The sequence below is a fragment of the Oncorhynchus mykiss genome, chromosome 19 (genome assembly GCF_057628025.1).
Source record: "Oncorhynchus mykiss isolate SJ-2025 chromosome 19, ASM5762802v1, whole genome shotgun sequence".
Taxonomy (NCBI): domain Eukaryota; kingdom Metazoa; phylum Chordata; class Actinopteri; order Salmoniformes; family Salmonidae; genus Oncorhynchus; species Oncorhynchus mykiss.
Window position 1 is genome coordinate 41091680 of NC_143040.1, and position 17821 is coordinate 41109500.

At 45.7% G+C, this 17821-nt stretch overlaps 1 protein-coding gene across 2 annotated transcripts in view; it reads right to left on the reverse strand.

Annotated features, from left to right (window-relative positions):
• Positions 1 to 923: 923 nt before the first annotated feature.
• Positions 924 to 17821, reverse strand: part of fbxo34 (F-box protein 34) — a 50001-nt gene continuing 33103 nt past the window's right edge. For both annotated transcript variants that reach the window (XM_021573930.3, XM_021573931.3), the window contains exons 2-3: positions 13904 to 14090; positions 924 to 5439 (exon numbers count right to left, since the gene is read on the reverse strand). In XM_021573930.3, coding sequence (XP_021429605.2) covers positions 3027 to 5429 — 2403 coding nt within the window. In that variant the 5' untranslated portion in view covers positions 5430 to 5439; positions 13904 to 14090 and the 3' untranslated portion in view covers positions 924 to 3026. The remainder of the gene's footprint in view (positions 5440 to 13903; positions 14091 to 17821) is intronic.

Here is a 17821-nt window from a genome sequence, read left to right on the forward strand (position 1 = left end):
GCTGAAAAACATCCCCACAGCATGCTGCTACCACCATGCTTCAGGCCAAAGAGTTCAATCTGGGTTTCATCAGACCAGAGGATCTCGTTTCTCATGGTCGGAGTCCTTTAGGTGCCTTTTGGCAAACTCCAAGCGGGCTGTCATGTGCCTTTTACTGAGGAGTGGCTTCCGTCTGGCCACTATACCATGATTGGTGGCATGCTGCAGAGATTGTTGTCCCTCTGGAAGGTTCTCTCATCTGCACAGAGGAGTGCCGTCAGAGCTTTTTTATTTATATATATATATATATACACACACACACACAGGTGTGTGCCTTTCCAAAGCATGTCCAATCAAGTTGCAGAAAGAGCTCAAATATGATCAATGGAAACAGGTAAAGGAAACGGGGATGATACATTGGAGCTCAATTGAGTCTCATAGCAAAGTGTCTGAATACTAAATAAGGTATGTTATTTTTTTCTAAAAACCTCTTCGCTTTGTCATTATGGGATATTGTGTGTAAATAGGGGGATTTTTTTTATCACTTAAAGCTGTAACGTAGCACAATTAATGTCAATACTGTACTTTTTGAAAGCACTGTAGTCTCTAATACCTTAAGCAGTTGTCACTGACTAGTTGGATATTCATTTCCCCGAGAACAACTTCTGTACTTAAAGCATTCATATTCAACTCATGAATGTAACGGTTTGTCAAATTGTTTTGTGGTCTCCTTGTAGCCGCCCTGGTTGTACTGAAATAAAATTGTATAACACTTAATTGTGAGGCTAAATACAAAGGCTTGACATGCAGACAAATGAAAAGCAGATTTTTGCAGGGGTCATGGGACTGAGGGTTAAAATAGAGACAGTAGCAAATGTATCAAGTTGGGATTTAGAAGATACTCCTCAATGCTCAAATCAAAACCACTGGCAACCCACAGGATCTTTTCATGCATTTTATTGCCAAGTCTTATTCATCCCCTACTGTCTGTTGTGAATTCAAAAGGTCACCGAATGAAGAAAGAAACGAAAGAGCATGTAAACACACCATTTCAGGAGGCACTGACATGACAGACAATTCCATGCCAATGTTCATATTAGCACCCATTGATACATTGCCTACTCATCGCACTTTGCATTTTCAAGTGGACAATCCAGACCCTTTGTCGGAGGACTGCCATTTTGGTATTAAATGATAAAGTTGACAAAAGGGGGAAATTTCCCTCAAATGTTTGAGATGATTAATATAAACTTCTAGGAAGTAATTTCTCACACCGCAAGGAATACATTTATTTTGCTTTTATAAATCTGTTGTGCGTGTCTGTGCTCTTTCCCCAACACACCTGGACCCAAACAATACCCCTCGCCCCAATGAAAGGCAAGCCTACCAGCTCTACAGTATAGACCTTAAGTTGTGAACAACATTGACATATGTCAATGACAACAAGATGTGATAAATAATAGAAATGGGTGACATTTAAGGCTGGAGACCCTTAGTATACATTTAGTCTATATCCCTGAATATTCAGTAAAGATCAATACATTCCATTTTTATGTTGTAACCTTTACACTTCCTTTCAGTTTAAAGACACCACGAGAAGGAAAGGTGGGTTCTGACAGTTAACCTCAGAATGAATACACTTTATTGTAGTAAAATGCCTTTGCAGGCAGAGTACAGCTGGAATATTATACAACAAACTGTTTTAAAAAAAATATCTGGAGGCAAACTACTTTTAGAGACCATTTTTCTCCCCTTTGTAATCAACCCTGTTTTCCTTCTGTTTAGTTTTTTAGATCATGTCCAGTTAATCATGGTAAAGAACAGACACAGGTGAACTTCTCCAGGCATGTTTCCCTTCAAGAAATATCAGCATCATAAAAAGGAGGGATGAGCACTTGTCCAAAAATGGCACCCTATTAAATTTATAGTGCACTGCTTTTGACCAGCCCTATTGCTCTGGTCAAAAGTGGTGCACTATATAGGGAATACTGTGCCATTTCAGACGCACATTAAAAATGGTGGAGAATAATGCAATGAGAGCGGCCAAATAAGCATATGGGTTATACATCTGGGACCCATTGTAAAACACCCAATAATAATCATTCATGAATATATACATGACGGGGTCAAAATAAACTTTTTTCTTTTTACCAAACTGAAGATAAATGCATTCAAGTCATAGATACTCGTGCTGCTTGTCAATCTTCCTCACTTTGTTTTTGATATAGGACTCTGTAGCACTACGTACAATGTAAACACAACAGGGCTCAGAACAAACTTTTTCAATCAAACCAGATACAGGACAGACAAAACCCTTTCCCTCTCTGACCCGGAGACTGATACAGTTGAGTTGGGATATAGACTCCAACATCCCAAACGGCACCCTATGGGCCCTGGTCAAAAGTAGTGCACTACATAGGGACTAGGGTGCCATTTGGAACAGGATATGGAGGGGATATAGGATGGGGTTGATTCACATTTTGCATAAACCGGGGACCTGCAGCAATGTATGTATCCACTTAGACAACAACACATTAACACTGAGTAAATCACACTTGTGGGTGGGGTATACTGCATAACGTTGATAGGCTTACCTTGACTAAAATAGCTATCCCAACGTATTGGTTAATGCATAAGCAAGGAAACATTATGGCTGTGGGCAAGGAGAGACACATTAAGCATCAACACTGAAGAGAAATCTGAAACAAAGCTTCTCTTCAACACACTCTGGTCAGAACCAGATGTTTTAACCCAACACATCGAAGCAAGTAAAAAGAATACCCTGTCAGAATCCTTTGAAGATTGAGAACTATGACCAGGGTTAAAGTGCTGACCATCTCAGAGGACCTGAGGAGGGGTTAGAGGTCAGTGGTTAGGGGTCAAGGAAGAGATCCAGTGATTCCTCATCAGTACCAGAAACCTGGTTGCGGTCAGACACTCCCCACAAATAACTGCACATGCTCATATGGCAACACAGACACACAAAGCCCTCATTGGCAAAATAAAGCACACAGAAGTCAAATCACTTTCTCCCATTGTCTATTCCACTACTCCTCAGTGACCGCCCTGGGTTTCTTATAGATTGGCATGTTGATACTATGGAAGGCGGGCACCCAGCGGTTGTCATGGAGACCGACGTTGCAGCCGGGCGTGTCTTTGTGGGAACCATGGCAACACATCCAGTACCCGGGGCCGTAGGGCAGCGCCTGGCAGTAGGGCTTGTGGTGCCAGCGGCAGAGGGACACATCCCCGCGCCCATACCGTTTTTTACACTGCTTGCAGGGATCGTCTTTGTAGCGGGGGTCGCACACCCAGCGGCAGTCTGCGGGTCGAACTCCGTAGCTCTCGATGAGGAACTTGAAGTAGTGGCAGGTGCACTTAAGCGCTGCCAGGTTCTCTGTGGGCAGCAGGCAGAAGATCTTAACGATAATGTGGTGAGGCAGGAAGGCCATGTACTGCTGGGGTTCCAGGAGCAGCTGGATCTTAAAGCGCATCTCCAGGAACTCGTGAGACACCAGGCGGCGCAGGGGGAAAGGCACGGTCTCACACTGGCTGAAAGCACTCCCCTCTCCCTCACTCACCGCCTTCTCATCCTCCTCTTTGGCCCAGTTCTCACTGTGCGATATGGTTTCAGGGAGGAGGGAGGTGATAGCAGGGTCGCAGGGCTGAGGCTTGGAGGGTTCCGCTAAGTCTCTGGTGTGTTGAGGGCTGGACCCAGTGTCCTGGGTGCGAGTACTGTCTGGGTGTGGGAGTTTGTGTTGTTCTAGCACCGGCTGTGAGGGCAGAGGGTGTGAGAAGAACAGCATGCCTGGGAGGGGCTCCTCACTCTGTAGACTGCTGCTGGCCCGCTCTGACTGGAGCTGGAGGTACAGATCCTGCCCAGCCTCAATGACCCTGCTCCCCACCTGCTGTCCCTGGGCCTCACACATCTCCTCTGGCTCTCTGACAGCGTGGATGGAGGCTCCACACCCAGAGTCCACACTGTGAGACGGAGAAGCTGGGTCAGAGGAACGGGAAGCCCAGTGGGAAGCTTCATGGCAGCTGCTGGGAACTAGTTTGTCCGTGTGGATGGTGCTAACAGAGGGACGGCCCTCAGATGGACTAGCGTGGAGGTGCTGCACCCCCGTGGTCTCCTCTAGTCTGTGCTGGGGCCCAGTGGGAGACGGAGGTGGCTGGGCTGAGATGGAGCAGGCGTCTGCTCCTGCCAGTAACACCCGGCCCACCCTCCTCCGCAGGCTGTTGTTGCGCGACAGCTCTCCCCCAGATCCGGACCCTTCCCTTGGAACACTCCGGCGCTTCAGGCACTCTGACTCCAGCTTGGCCACCATGTCTGACACCTTTACACACTCTGCCTCATCTGTCCCCTGGGGGCTCTGGTCTGGGGCTTTGGGCTGCTGGGGCTCTTGGGTCAGTGACAGCCCCCTGGATAAGGTAATGCTTGTGGAGCTCCGCAGAGAGACAGGCTTAGAGTCCCCTTGCTTGTCGCTGGCTCTCTGCTCCAAGGCGGCCACCAACTCCACCACAGAGAGAGCCTTGCCCGTCCCAGTCTCACTCCCCTCCTCGCCCTCTACCCTACATACCTGCTCCCCACCCACCCCTACAACCCCACACTCAGGCACTCTAGGGCTCTCGCCAAGGGTCACCTCTTCTGGGCTGTTCTTTGTGGGACTCAGTGGGCTCTGTCTCTCTAGAGCTCTGGGTGACTGTCGGTCTCTGTCCTGGTGGTGGCCCCGATGCCCTGACCTCCTCCTGCGCTTGGCCACAGAGCCACCCTCATCCTCCCAACAGCTTTTCATCTTCACAGACACTGTCCTCACTGAGATGCTGCTCACCAAGTCTCCCTCACGCGCCTCCCTGACCGGCTCTCCTCCACCGCCACCATTCACGAGGCTGCCGTGGCACTGGGGCGAGGCGAAGATGGCGATTTTCTCCTTGGTGTTGCCGGGCTTTATGACAGCCCAGATGTCCAGCGGTCCCTCTCCGTCCTCCCCCTGGTAGGAGACGCTGAGGGAGGCCTCCTGGTTCTCAGATCCCCCCGAGCCTGTAGAGGAGGTGCAGGAGGAGGTGGGGAGGAGCAGCAGGGACGAGGTGGTGGTGTAGGAGGTTTCTGAGGTTTTCCGCCGGGCCCAGGTTGTACTACTGTGGAATACATTTCCCCCAGACCCACTCAGCCTTGAGGTTTGCAGCCCACTACCACTGTTGCCGTGGGTACTATTACTGCCGTCACTGCAGCACCGGGTGTTGGTGGATATGACACTAAGGGGGGACCGGGCCGTGCCCGGGCCGAGCCCACTGCTAGACGAGCCCACCAGGGCTGGACGGACCCCCCACTCTGTCCTCAGAGACAGGGCCCCTTGCTGGCTCATATGGTGAAGGCCTCTCTGGCTGTCGTGACTGGACTCCAGGTAGAACTCTTTCTTCTGCAGTTTGGGGTATGGCTTGAGGTGCATGGCTGCAGCCCTGGAACAGAAGAATGGAGTCCATGCGTCATTGTGGTACATGTGATATGACAGCCTAAACAGGCTGTTCAGGAGGATGCAAGAGAACATTCATAGAAGGCAGAATAGCAAATGAAGTCAGCTCTAGTTATTCTATTTCTATCTGACACGTCCTGAATATTTTGCCAATGCAGCAAATATATTATCAATAAACGCAGTTGGGAGTGGGACAGCCAGAACTATAACCCTCTATCTATGCTTGGACTACTGGGCCTCAGGTCAGCTACAGAAGAAAACAAGAGGTGCATTCCAAATGGCACAATATGTAGGGTATAGGGTACTTATTGCAAAACAGAGCAGGGGTTCCCAAACTTTTTGGACCCGGGAGGGGACTAATGATGCGCTGGTCAGCTGTTTGTTCACCCGCACCCAATTGCTAGAAACCCATCCGCAACCACCCTTTTTTCTCCTCTTGAACATTTCTTGAACAATGACATTTTTCTTAAACATTTTTTTAGGCCTATTGAACAGTATGTGACGGGGTGAGCTCTCTAGTCACGTTGAATCACTGTCCTCCATTCCCCATGCACCCTACAAACATTTCCATTTCATTAAACTGCATTAGGCCTACTGCCATTGCATTAAACTTATGAGACCACCATTTGTTTGTGCTAATAGTGGTAACACACATTTGGTATCGGAGAAAACATTTTGTAGTTTAAGCTAATTCCCACTAAAACGATTGTAATACAAGAGGTATTGTGTTGAAAATGTGTTAATTGGTAGAGAACTGTGGATACCAATATCCCCGTGAGCCTCCCAGGCCCATGTTACAAAAGGTTAAGAACATACATTGTAGATTAATAATATTACATGGTATTGTATTATCCCGCAACTTATTCTAGAAATTCATATGCCAAAATGTAAGTAATCTGTTCACAATATTCATAAACTCAAATGTCTCAGGGAACCCCTGAAATAGAAACTGAAGAACAGGTTTCTGCACTTGGCATGGAGAGGCAGACGGCCAAAAGGGGACGATTTGCCCTGCCTGCACCGGCCAACATACACCAAGTGTACAAAACATTAGGAACACCTTCCTAATATTGAGTTGCACCTTTTTGCCCTCAGAACAGCCTCAATTCGTCAGGGCATGGACTACAAGGTGTTGAAAGCGTTCCACAGGGATACTGGCCCACGTTGACTCCAATGCTTCCCACAGATGTGTCAAGTTGACTGGATGTCCTTTGGGTGGTGGATCATTCATGATACGCATGGGAAACTGTTGAGCGTGAAAAACCCAGCTGCGTTGCAGTTCTTGCCACTCAAACCAGTGCATTTGGCACCTACTACCATACCCTGTTCAAAAAGGCACTGAAATATTTTATCTTGCCCATTCACCCTCTGAATGGCACACAATGTTTTGTACACGCAGTGTATATTCCTCTGGCAAAACCTTCCTTGCGAAAACACTAACAGTGGAAAAGTGCTGAGCTTGCCTTAAACTACATAGCTTACTTTACACTGGAGTAGGGTTTTGTGTCGATTTTGCACTGGGTACTTTTGGTGCTTATCTACGAAATCGCTTTCATCCTATTGATCAGGCCAGCAGTGAGAGGCAGCACTTGATCCTTGCCTTGGATCGAGTGGCTCTAACCTAGGTTCTCTCATTTGTTCACACTGCATAAACAGTCTGCTTCCCAAATGGCACCATATTCCCTACATCAAATCTTATATATATATATATATATATATATTTATTTGTCACATGTACCGAATACAACAGGTATAGTAGACCTCAGTGAAATGCTTAACCAACAGTGCAGCTAAGAAAAATACCTTAAGGTAAGAAATAAAAAAAATAATTAAAGAACAGCAGTAAAATAACAGCAAGGCTATATACAGGTGGTACCAGTACAGAGTCAATATGCGGGGGCACCGGTTAGTTAAGGTAATATGTACATTTAAGTAGAGTTAAAGTTACTAGGCATAGATAATAACAGAGTAGCAGCTGCGTAAAAGAGGGGGAAGGGGGGGCAATGCAAATAGTCTGAGGTAGCCCTTTGATTAGATCTTTAGGAGTCTTATGACTTGAGGGTAGAAGATGTTTTGAAGCCACATGAACCTAGACATGGTGCTCCGGTACAGCTTGCCGTGCGGTAGCAGAGAGAACAGTCGATGACTAGGTTGGCTGGAGTCTGACAATTATTTGGGCCTTCCTGACACTGCCTGGTATAGACGTCCTGAATGGCAGGAAGCTTGGCTCCAGTGATGTACTGGGCCGTACGCACCACCCTCTGAGTCTTGCGGTCGGAGGCCGAGCAGTTGCCAGACCAGGCAGTGATGCAACTTGTCAGGATGCTCTCGATGGTGCAGCTGTAGATCTTTGAGGATCTGAGGACCCATGCCAAATCTCCTGAGGGGGAATGGGTTTTGTCGTGCCCTCTTCACAACTGTCCTGGGGTGCTTGGACCGTGTTAATTTGTTGGTGATGTGGATGCCAAGGAACTTGAAGCTCTCAACCTCCTCCACTACAGCCCTGTCGATGAGAATGGGGGCGTGCTCTGTCCTCTTTTTCATGTAGTCCACAATTATCTCCTTTGTCTTGATCACGTTGGTCATGTCTCCCCTCAGCACCACACGGTCATGTCTCTGACCTCCTCCCTATAGGCTGTCTCACCGTTGTCGGTGTTCAGGCCTACCACTGTTGTGTCATCGGCAAACTTAAATGATGGTGTTGGATGGTGTTGTACAGGAGGGTACTGAGCACGCACCCCTGAGGGGCGCCCATGTTGAGGATCTGCGTGCATCATTTGTGGATCTGTTAGGTAAGTATGCAAATTGGAGTAGGTCTAGGGTTTCTGGGATAATGGTGTTGATGTGAGCCATGACAAGCCTTTCAAAGCACTTCATAGCTACAGACGTGAGTGCTACGTGTCGGTAGTCATTTAGGCAGGTTACCTTAGTGTTCTTGGGCACAGGGACTATGGTGGTCTGCTTGAAACATGTTGGTATTACAGACTCGATCAGGGACAGGTTGAAAATGTCAGTGAAGACACTTGCCCGTTGGTCAGCGCATGCTCTGAGTGCACGTCCCGGTAATCCGTCTGGCCCTGCGGCCTTGTGAATATTGACCTGTTTAACCTCTTGAAGCAAGGGGGCATGTTTGGATAAAAAAGTAAACTGCCTATTTCTCAGGCCCATAAGCTAGAATATGCATATAATTGGCAGATTAGGATAGAAAACTCTAAAGTTTCCAAAACTGTCAAAATAGTGTCTGAGTATAACAGAACTGATATTGCAGGCGAAAACCTGAGGAAAATCCAACCAGGAAGTGCTGTTTTTCTGAAACTGTTCCACTGCAAGCCTATCCTCCATTTAAAGGGATATCAACCAGGTTCCTTTCCCTATGGCCTCCACATGGTGTGAACAGTCTTTAGACATAGTTTCAGGCTTTTATTCTGAAAAATTAGCGAGAATGATCACATCGTGTCAGTGGATAGCCAGATGTCCTTAGATTTGTTCATGCGCGCGCATGAAGAGCTGACTCATTTCTTTCTCTGTATTGAAAAGTTTAACGTCCGGTTGAAATATTATCGATTATTTATTGTAAAAACCATTGATTATAAAAAACGTTTTTTTTGGATATAAAGAGAATCTTTATGGAACAAAACAAACATTTATTGTATAACTGGGAGTCTCGTGAGTGTAAACATACGAAGATCAAAGGTAAGCGATTAATTTTATTGCTTTTCTGACTTGAGACCAATCTACTTTGCTGCTAGCTGTTTGTAATGTTTTGTCTGCTGAAAGCTGTCCTCGCATAATCGCATGGTTTGCTTTCACCGTAAAGCTTTTTTGAAATCTGACATGCCAGGTGGATTAAAGGTCTTACTCACAACGGCTGTGGAGAGCTTGATCACAGTCGTCTGGAACAGCTGATGCTGTCATGCATGTTTCAGTGTTACTTGCCTCGAAGCGAGCATAGAAGTAATTTAACTCGTCTAGTAGGCTCGTGTCACTGGGCAGCTCTCGGCTGTGCTTCCCTTTGTAGTCTAATAGTTTGCAAGCCCTGCCACATCCGACAAGCTTTGGAGCCGGTGTTGTACGACTTGACCTTAGTCCTGTACTGACGCTTTGCCTATTTGTTGGTTCTTCGCAGGGCATAGCAGGATTTCTTAGCTCTACCCTTTAGCTCAGTGCGGTTGTTGCCTGTAATCCATGGCTTCTGGTTGGGGTATGTACGTACAGTCACTGACGTCGTCCCCACATCGATGCACTTACTGATGAAGCCAGTGACCGATGTGGTGTACTCCTCAATGCCATCGGAAGAATCCCGGAACATATTCCAGTCTGTGCTAGCAAATAAAAACTGTCCTGTAGATTTGCATCTGCTTCATCTGACCACTTTTTTTTATTGACAGTCACTGGTGCTTCCTGCTTTCATTTTGGCATGTAAGCAGGAATCAGGAGGATAGAATTATGGTCAGATTTGCCAAATGGAGGATGAGGGAGAGCTTTGTACACATCTGTGTGGAGTAAAGGTGGTCTATAGTTTTTTTCCCCTCTGGTTGCACATTTAACATGTTGATAGAAATGAGGTCAAACTGATTTAAGTTTCCCTGCATTAAAGTCCATGGCAACTAGGAGCGCCGCCTCTGGATGAGCGTTTTCCTGTTTGCTTATGGCAGAATACACCTCATTGAGTGCGGGCTTAGTGCCAGCATCGGTCTCTGGTGGTATGTAGACAGCTACAAAAAATACAGATGAACTCCCTAGGTAGTGTGGTTTACAGCTTATCATGAAATACTCTACCTCAGGCGAGCAAAACCTCACAACTTCCTTAGACATTGTGCACTACCAGATCCCTAGACCTTGGTCAAAAGTACTGCATTAGATGGGGAATAGGGTGCAATTTGGGACACGTGGTGTCTTGTGGATGGAAAGCTGTGTCACACAATCTGATTATGGCAAAAACAAGGGTTGCTGTTCCCCCAGCCCAGCTACCCTCCCTCCATTGTTCCCCCAGCACAGCCTCCCTCCCGCTGCTATTCCCCCAGTCTCCCTCCCACTGCTCGGACAAAATGGGTTACAGAGCCTAAGTTCAGACACAGCTGGGCCCTTACACAAGTCCTGTCAGCTGATCCAGCCCCTGACACACACACACACTCCAACGACACACAGGACTTCAAGTAGCCGCAGTGGGACAGGACAGACGGCAGTACATATAAGGCATTCTTCAATGCAGGGCAAATAAGGCATTCTTCACTGCAGCCCTGGAACTCTGATAAATGTGGGACAGTAGGGTGGAGGCGGGGGGAGCACCTGAGGTAACCAAATCAGGGATGGCATGCAGGGGAGGGGGTGGTGGATGGGTTCGAGGGCGACAAGGGCACCGCAAAGGCACTGGCTGCATCTCAAATAGCTTTTCTATATAATACACACAACCAGTTTGGACACACCTACTTATTCAAGGGTTTTTCTTTATTTTTACTATTTTCTACATTGTAGAATAATAGTGAAGACAAAACTATGAAATAACACATGGAACCATGTAGTAACCAAAAGTGGTAAAAATAGAATCTAAATATACTTTATATTTGAGATTCTTCAAAGTAGCCACCTTTTGCCTTGACAGCTTGGCATTCTCTCAACCAGTTTCACCTGGAACGCTTTTCCAACAGTCTTGAAGGAGTCCCCAGACATGCTGAGCACTTGTTGGCTGCTTTTCCTTCACTCTGCGGGTACCACTCATCCCAAACCATCTCCATTGGGTCGGGTGGAAAAACAAATGATAGTCCCACCAGGTGGGATGGCGTATCGCTGCAGAATGCTGTGGTAGCCATGCTAGTTAAGTGTGCCTTGAATTCTAAATAAATCACAGACAGTGTCACCAGCAAAGCACCACCACGCCTCCATGCTTCACAATGGGAACCACACATGCGAAGATCATCCATTCACCTACTCTGCGTCTTACAAAGACGACACGGTGGTTGGAACCAAAAATCTAAAAAAAGGACAATTGTGGTTTCTTTGCAGCAATTTGATCACGAAGGCCTGATTCACGGTCTCCTCTGAACAGTTGATGTTGAGATGTGTCTTCTGAAGGTTGTAACTAATGAACTTATACTCTACAGCAGAGGAAACTGAATCAGGCGTTCATGGTCAAAATGCTGCAAAGAAACCACTACTAAAAAATCTACACACAAGGGTATATAATAGGGTGCCATTTGGGACACACACGCTGCTCTCTTGGGGTGGGGTGGCTTCATCTAGTAATTGGCTAGCTGGAGAGCATGTAAAGCGGTGTGCCAAGGGAGGGAGAATTACAGCACGCTGTGTGTCCTTGAAAGGCCTGCAGTAGCCCCAGTCACTCCTCTCCCCCACCAGTCCCAGTGTTTTCACTGCTCTAGTGTGTGTGTGTGCACGTGTTGACTGAAGAGGGGAAAAAGTGGCACCAACATCAACTGAGTGGCAACAACTACACCTGTAATAACAATTATAATTCATTACACTTTTATACCACTTTTTTTTTTTACAATCTCAAAGCACTTTAAGCAACAAAGAAAAACAAGAGAAAAACAAATAATGAATGGACAATCATGGCAGGCATGGTTCTTGCACTCTAAGTGATTAATGTCAGTTAGCCATTAGCTGACTTTACCAAAAGGTCATTGAAGCTCAGACAGCGACTTGCTACACTAATGTCACTAGCATCAGCCATTTTGTTCAGAGATCCACACTCCAGAGTACCACACAATGTGGTTGTAGTAGAATCAGTGAGGTGAAACTTAAGTAAATGAATAATCGATGCTGCAACTACTCTATTGCACATTTTTGTTCTATAAAATACATTTATATGTGAATGTTCTGCAATATTGTGGTTGCACCCTCCTAAACAGCCCCTTGGTCTGGCTTGCCAAGTTTGACTGTTACTCATTATTACACAACCTGGCCAACAGACTATTTCCCCTGCCCAGCAGTGCTCAGACCCCACACCGAGACTGCGTCTCAAATGCCACCCTATAGCCTATATAGGGCTCTGGTCAAAAGAAGTGCACCATATAGGGAAGAGTGTGACATTTGGGATAAGCCCATTACACAAACCCTACCCTCCTGCAAGTCATACTTTCCTCAATGCCTGGTGCCAGTGCCAAAACACACATCAGTGCTAATGGCAATTTCAGGGAAATGTACAATTTAGCGTTATGTAAAAATAAAATAAAAACTGTCTGAAGTGAAAGGCACAACAGAGCTGGCCCTAGGTGGACTGGAGGGGCAGTCATGGGCTCTGATGATGTGAGCTCACTCCTGAACTCCGCTAGAGAGAGCAGCTTCAACGTAACAACCTCATTCTTATCTCCTCTATTCCCCTCCCCCTTTCAAGAGTCCATGACTTCTTCTCCATAGGAGGTTGCCAGGGAACTGATCCAACTTCAAAAGTCAAGGAATGAAGTCACACGAGGGCCGTGTTCTAAATGGAACCCTATTCCTTATGTAGTGCCAAAGCACTCTATAGGGAATAGGGTGTCATTTGGGAAACACACGAGCAATCAGTCTGAGGCTGCGCCTGAATGCTGCAATTATGTGCAACATCACATGTTCTTCCTGAGGCAGGGGGCTACTGGAGCGCACACCTGGGTTCAAATGCTATTTGAAATCTATGAAATACTTGTTTGCTCTAGCGGGCTTGCAGTTTTGGGACTATTATATTTGTCCATTAAACCAGGCAAACGAGATCAAGCACAGATTATGAATTATGAAATTTGAAAAAAGTATTTAAAACGCAGGTCTGGTTGGTGGGGCTACACAGCATCTGGGGCTGACGCAGCCTGAAGCACGGCACGGGCCTCCACACGTGTCTGTAGTTTGGCATAAACAAATTGGCCTTCATTTACAGACACGAGGTAAGCAGGGGGGATAATATACTCATGTGTTTTGCGACATCGTTATGGGAAAGTCATACTAAATAATCCCACTACTTAAACCATCATTCACCTGGCTGGCAGGCACTGTCCCACAGAGCAGTACAACAGGTGTTATTCAGTCAAGTAAAACATTCACAACTTTGGTTGCAAATAGAAACGTTATGAGTAGAGCTGACAATCCCATGTTCTACATAGAAATGCATAATGTAGAATCAATAGGCCTATCTGAAACAATAACCTTGCACCCTCCTGAACAGGAATTCTAGCTCAATATGGGTGGCTCTAATAATAATGCCATGCTGAAGAGGTAAGCCTAGTTCAATGCTAATGTTAGCAGTAGTGACTAGGTAAACCAACCCAAACAAAGCATGGATTCTAGTCTTGTCCATAAGCTGCTTTTAACATAGGAACCAAGTCATTTTATAATTTGAGTGCGCTGTCCCTTTAACTCACCTCTGAGGTATGGAAGTAGGTAGGTAGAGTGGTGATTTGTGAGTGAGGGGGGACTCGGCGAGACAGAAGCTTACTTCCAGTGTGTGTTTGTGTCTTGTCTCTTACCTCCAGGCTGACAGCAGCAGGTTGGATGGTGGTTTCCTATGTTCGCTGTGAGAGGAGGCGGTAGATTCACATCTCTCAGGAATTCAGCTTCTCCCTCCAGTCCAGTGTGGTGACAGACGTGTCTCTCCCACAACCCCCTGCAGGCCACGATCTGATGACCTCACAACTCAGGGTCCCATCCACCGCACTGCAGGGAAACAGACACATGATGTACAGTTAATTACAGCTCAGTTCCAGACAGACAATCTCGCACCTAGAAGAAAGCACTTAAATGGAACTTGGCTGTGTGTGGTGCAGGGTTCTCCCCAGGATTTTTAGAACACTTCCAACTGCCATTTCCTTATCTGATAACAAATAGAGTAAAGCATTTGAATGAAAAAACTATTTAGAGTGGCGCAGCCAGGCCACAAGGTGGTTCAGCACCCCTCTTACATTCTTTGAGGAGAACCCTGTGGTGGGGGGGGGGGGGGGGGGCTCCCAGGAACAATGATCTGCAGAACTTCATAAGTAAACAAGCCCAGGGCCGAATCAAAATCCAACACTTCTTGAAATGCTGCCTGGCTGAGATTGACAGATGGCAACGAGTTAATATACAAGAAACATATGGACAAATATTCACAAAAACATTTTTCCACAAAGCTGTTCCTCTGAATGTGAATGAATGGCTTATGTAAAGCAAGCCAAACCTGGCACGGTCTAACAAAAACAGAAAAGGCCAAACAACAAAATGCCTTTACAAGGTTTACAATGTTGTGTTTGTGGTTTAACCACCCGAGTTTCCATTATCTTATGCCTCATTTCCAACACTATCCAATACATCTGAAAGTACATCACTGAACTGCAACAAGTCAACCACAGATAGCCTAATCAAACATGTGCCATTACATCAAATAATTTTCCACCTTCAACTTCCAAGTCAGATATGAAACCAAAATTTGTTTGCAACTATTCAGACTGATAAACTGTACATTCAGTTCAAACTGAGCCAACACTGAAGTGGAAACACACTCCCTTCAATGTAGCATCCCAAATGGCACCCTATCTACTCCCCATTAGTGCACTACTTTTGACCAGGGTCCATATGGCACTGCTCTAAAAGTAGTGCACTATATAGGGAACAGCGTATCATTTGGGACAGAACCTTGAATCCTTCCCCCATTCGCATTCGCTGTCTGGGGAAAAACAAGCGCCCAGTTTGTTTTCAAAGAGATATGTCAGCCATGAAGACCAGATAAGCCTGAACAAAAGCTGATTTGAGAACAGTGGCCAGCCAGGGGACTGGGGGGGCAGAGGGGAAGGGAAGCCTGCTCTGCTTATCAAACACTTGGCTAGCTAAAACACAAGTCAGTCAATCACTGAGGGACAGGCTAGCACCTCATGGTACACAATGATGATTAGACTGCCCGACTCATTCCATTATATCAGCATTATTTATTAGCCTAGCACCAGAATTCTCAAGTTGAGGATGTGCACAATCATGTGAACCTCCTTTACTTCATAGACTGTCCCTGCCAGGGTGGCTGGACATGAGTGGACAAGGCGGTTCAAATCCTAAATGTTTGGTTACACTCGATTCGGGTCATTCCTGGACATTGATAAATACACAGCGCGATCTAAAAAATATCCTCTACTTTATCACATTACAGTCTAAATCTAAACTGGATGATGTTTTTTCCCCCTTCAATCTACACACAATACCCCATAATGACAAAGCGAAAACAGATTTATATTTGAAAATGAATAAAAATGTGAAAACAGAAATACCTTTTTTACATAACTACAGACCCTTTGCTATGAGACTTGAAAATGAGCTCAGGTGTATCCTGTTCCCATTGATCATCCTTGAGATGTTTCTACAACTTGGGAGTCCACCTGCGGTAAATTCAATTGGATTTGGAAAGGCACAAATGTCGAAATCAGGTCCCACAGTTGACAGCGCATGTCAGATCAAAAACCAAGCCATGAGGTCGAAGGAATCGCCTGTAGAGCTCAGAGACAGGATGGTTAAGGTACAGATCTGGGGAAGGATACCAAAACATTTCTGCAGCATTGAAGGTCCACAAGAACACAGTGGCCTCCATTCTTAAAGGAAAAGTTAGGGACCACCAAGACTCTTCCTAGAGCTGGCCGCCCGGCCAAACTGAGCTATCGGGGGAGAAGGGCCTTGGTCAGGGAGGTGACCAAGAATCCAATGGTCATTCTGATAGCGCTCCAGAGTTCCTCTGTGGAGATGGGAGAACCTTCCAGAAAGACGACCACCACAGAAGGACAATCCACCAATCAGGCCTTTATGGTATAGTGGCTAGACGGAAGCCACTCTTCAGTAAAAGGCACATGACAGCTCGCTTGGAGTTTGCCAAAAGGCACCTAAAGTACTCTGACTATGAGAAACAATATTCTCTGGTATGATAAAACCAATATTGAACTCTTTGGTCTGAATGTCAAGCATCACGTATGGAGGAAACATGGCACCATTACTAAGATGAATCATGATGTGGCAGCATCATGCTGTGGGGACGTTGTTCAGTGGCAGGGACTGGGAGACTAATCAGGATCGACGGAAAGACAAATGGAGCAAAGTACAGAGATCCTTGATGAAAGCCAGGACCTCAGACTGTGACGAAGGTTCACCTTCCAACAGGACAACCAATAACCCGAAGCACACAGCCAAGACAACACGGGAGTGGCTTCGGGACAAGCCTCAATGTCCTTGAGCGGCCCAGACAGAGCCCAGTCTTGAACCCAATCGAACATCTCTGGAGAGATGTGAAAATAGCTATGCAGCAACGCTCGCCATCCAACCTGACAGAGCTTGAGAGGACCTGCGGAGAAGAATGTGAGAAACTCCCCAAATACAGATGTGCCAAACTTGTAGAGCCATACCCAAGAAGACTTGAGGCAGTAAACCCTGCCAAAAGGTGCTTCAACAAAGAACTGAGGAAAGGGTGTGAAAACTTAGGTAATCATTTTTAGAACATTAGTAAAAACATGTTTCTGCTTTGTCATTATGGGGGAGTGAGTGTAGATTTATGAGGGGGGGGGGGGGGGCTATTTCATCCATTTTAGAATAAGGCTGTAACATCATGGAAAAAGGGGTCTGAATAATTTCAAATGCACTGTGTGTGTGTGTGTGTATATATATATATATATATATATATATATATATGTATATGTATATGTATATGTATATGTATATGTATATGTATATGTATATGTATATATATATATATATATATATATATATATATATACACATATATATACACATATATATATATATATATATATATATATATATATATATATATATATATATATATATATATACATACATATATATACACATACACACACACACACATACAGCTCAAAAAAATAAAGGGAACACTGAAATAACACATCCTAGATCTGAATGAATGAAATATTCTTATTAAATACTTTCTTTACATAGTTGAATGTGCTGACAACAAAATCAAATTATCAATGGAAATCAAATATCAACCCATGGAGGTCTGGATTTGGAGTCACACTCAAAATTAAAGTGGAAAACCACACTACAGGCTGATCCAACTTTGATGTAATGTCCTTAAAACAAGTCAAAATGAGGCTCAGTAGTGTGTGGCCTCCACGTGCCTGTATGACCTCCCTACAACGCCTGGGCATGCTCCTGATGAGGTGGCGGATGGTCTCCTGAGGGATCTCCTCCCAGACCTGGACTAAAGCATCCGCCAACTCCTGGACAGTCTGTGGTGCAACGTGGAGTTGGTGGATGGAGCGAGACATGATGTCCCAGATGTGCTCAATTGGATTCAGGTCTGGGGAACGGGCAGGCCAGTCCATAGCATCAATGCCTTCCTCTTGCAGGAACTGCTGACACACTCCAGCCACATGAGGTCTAGCATTGTCTTGCATTAGGAG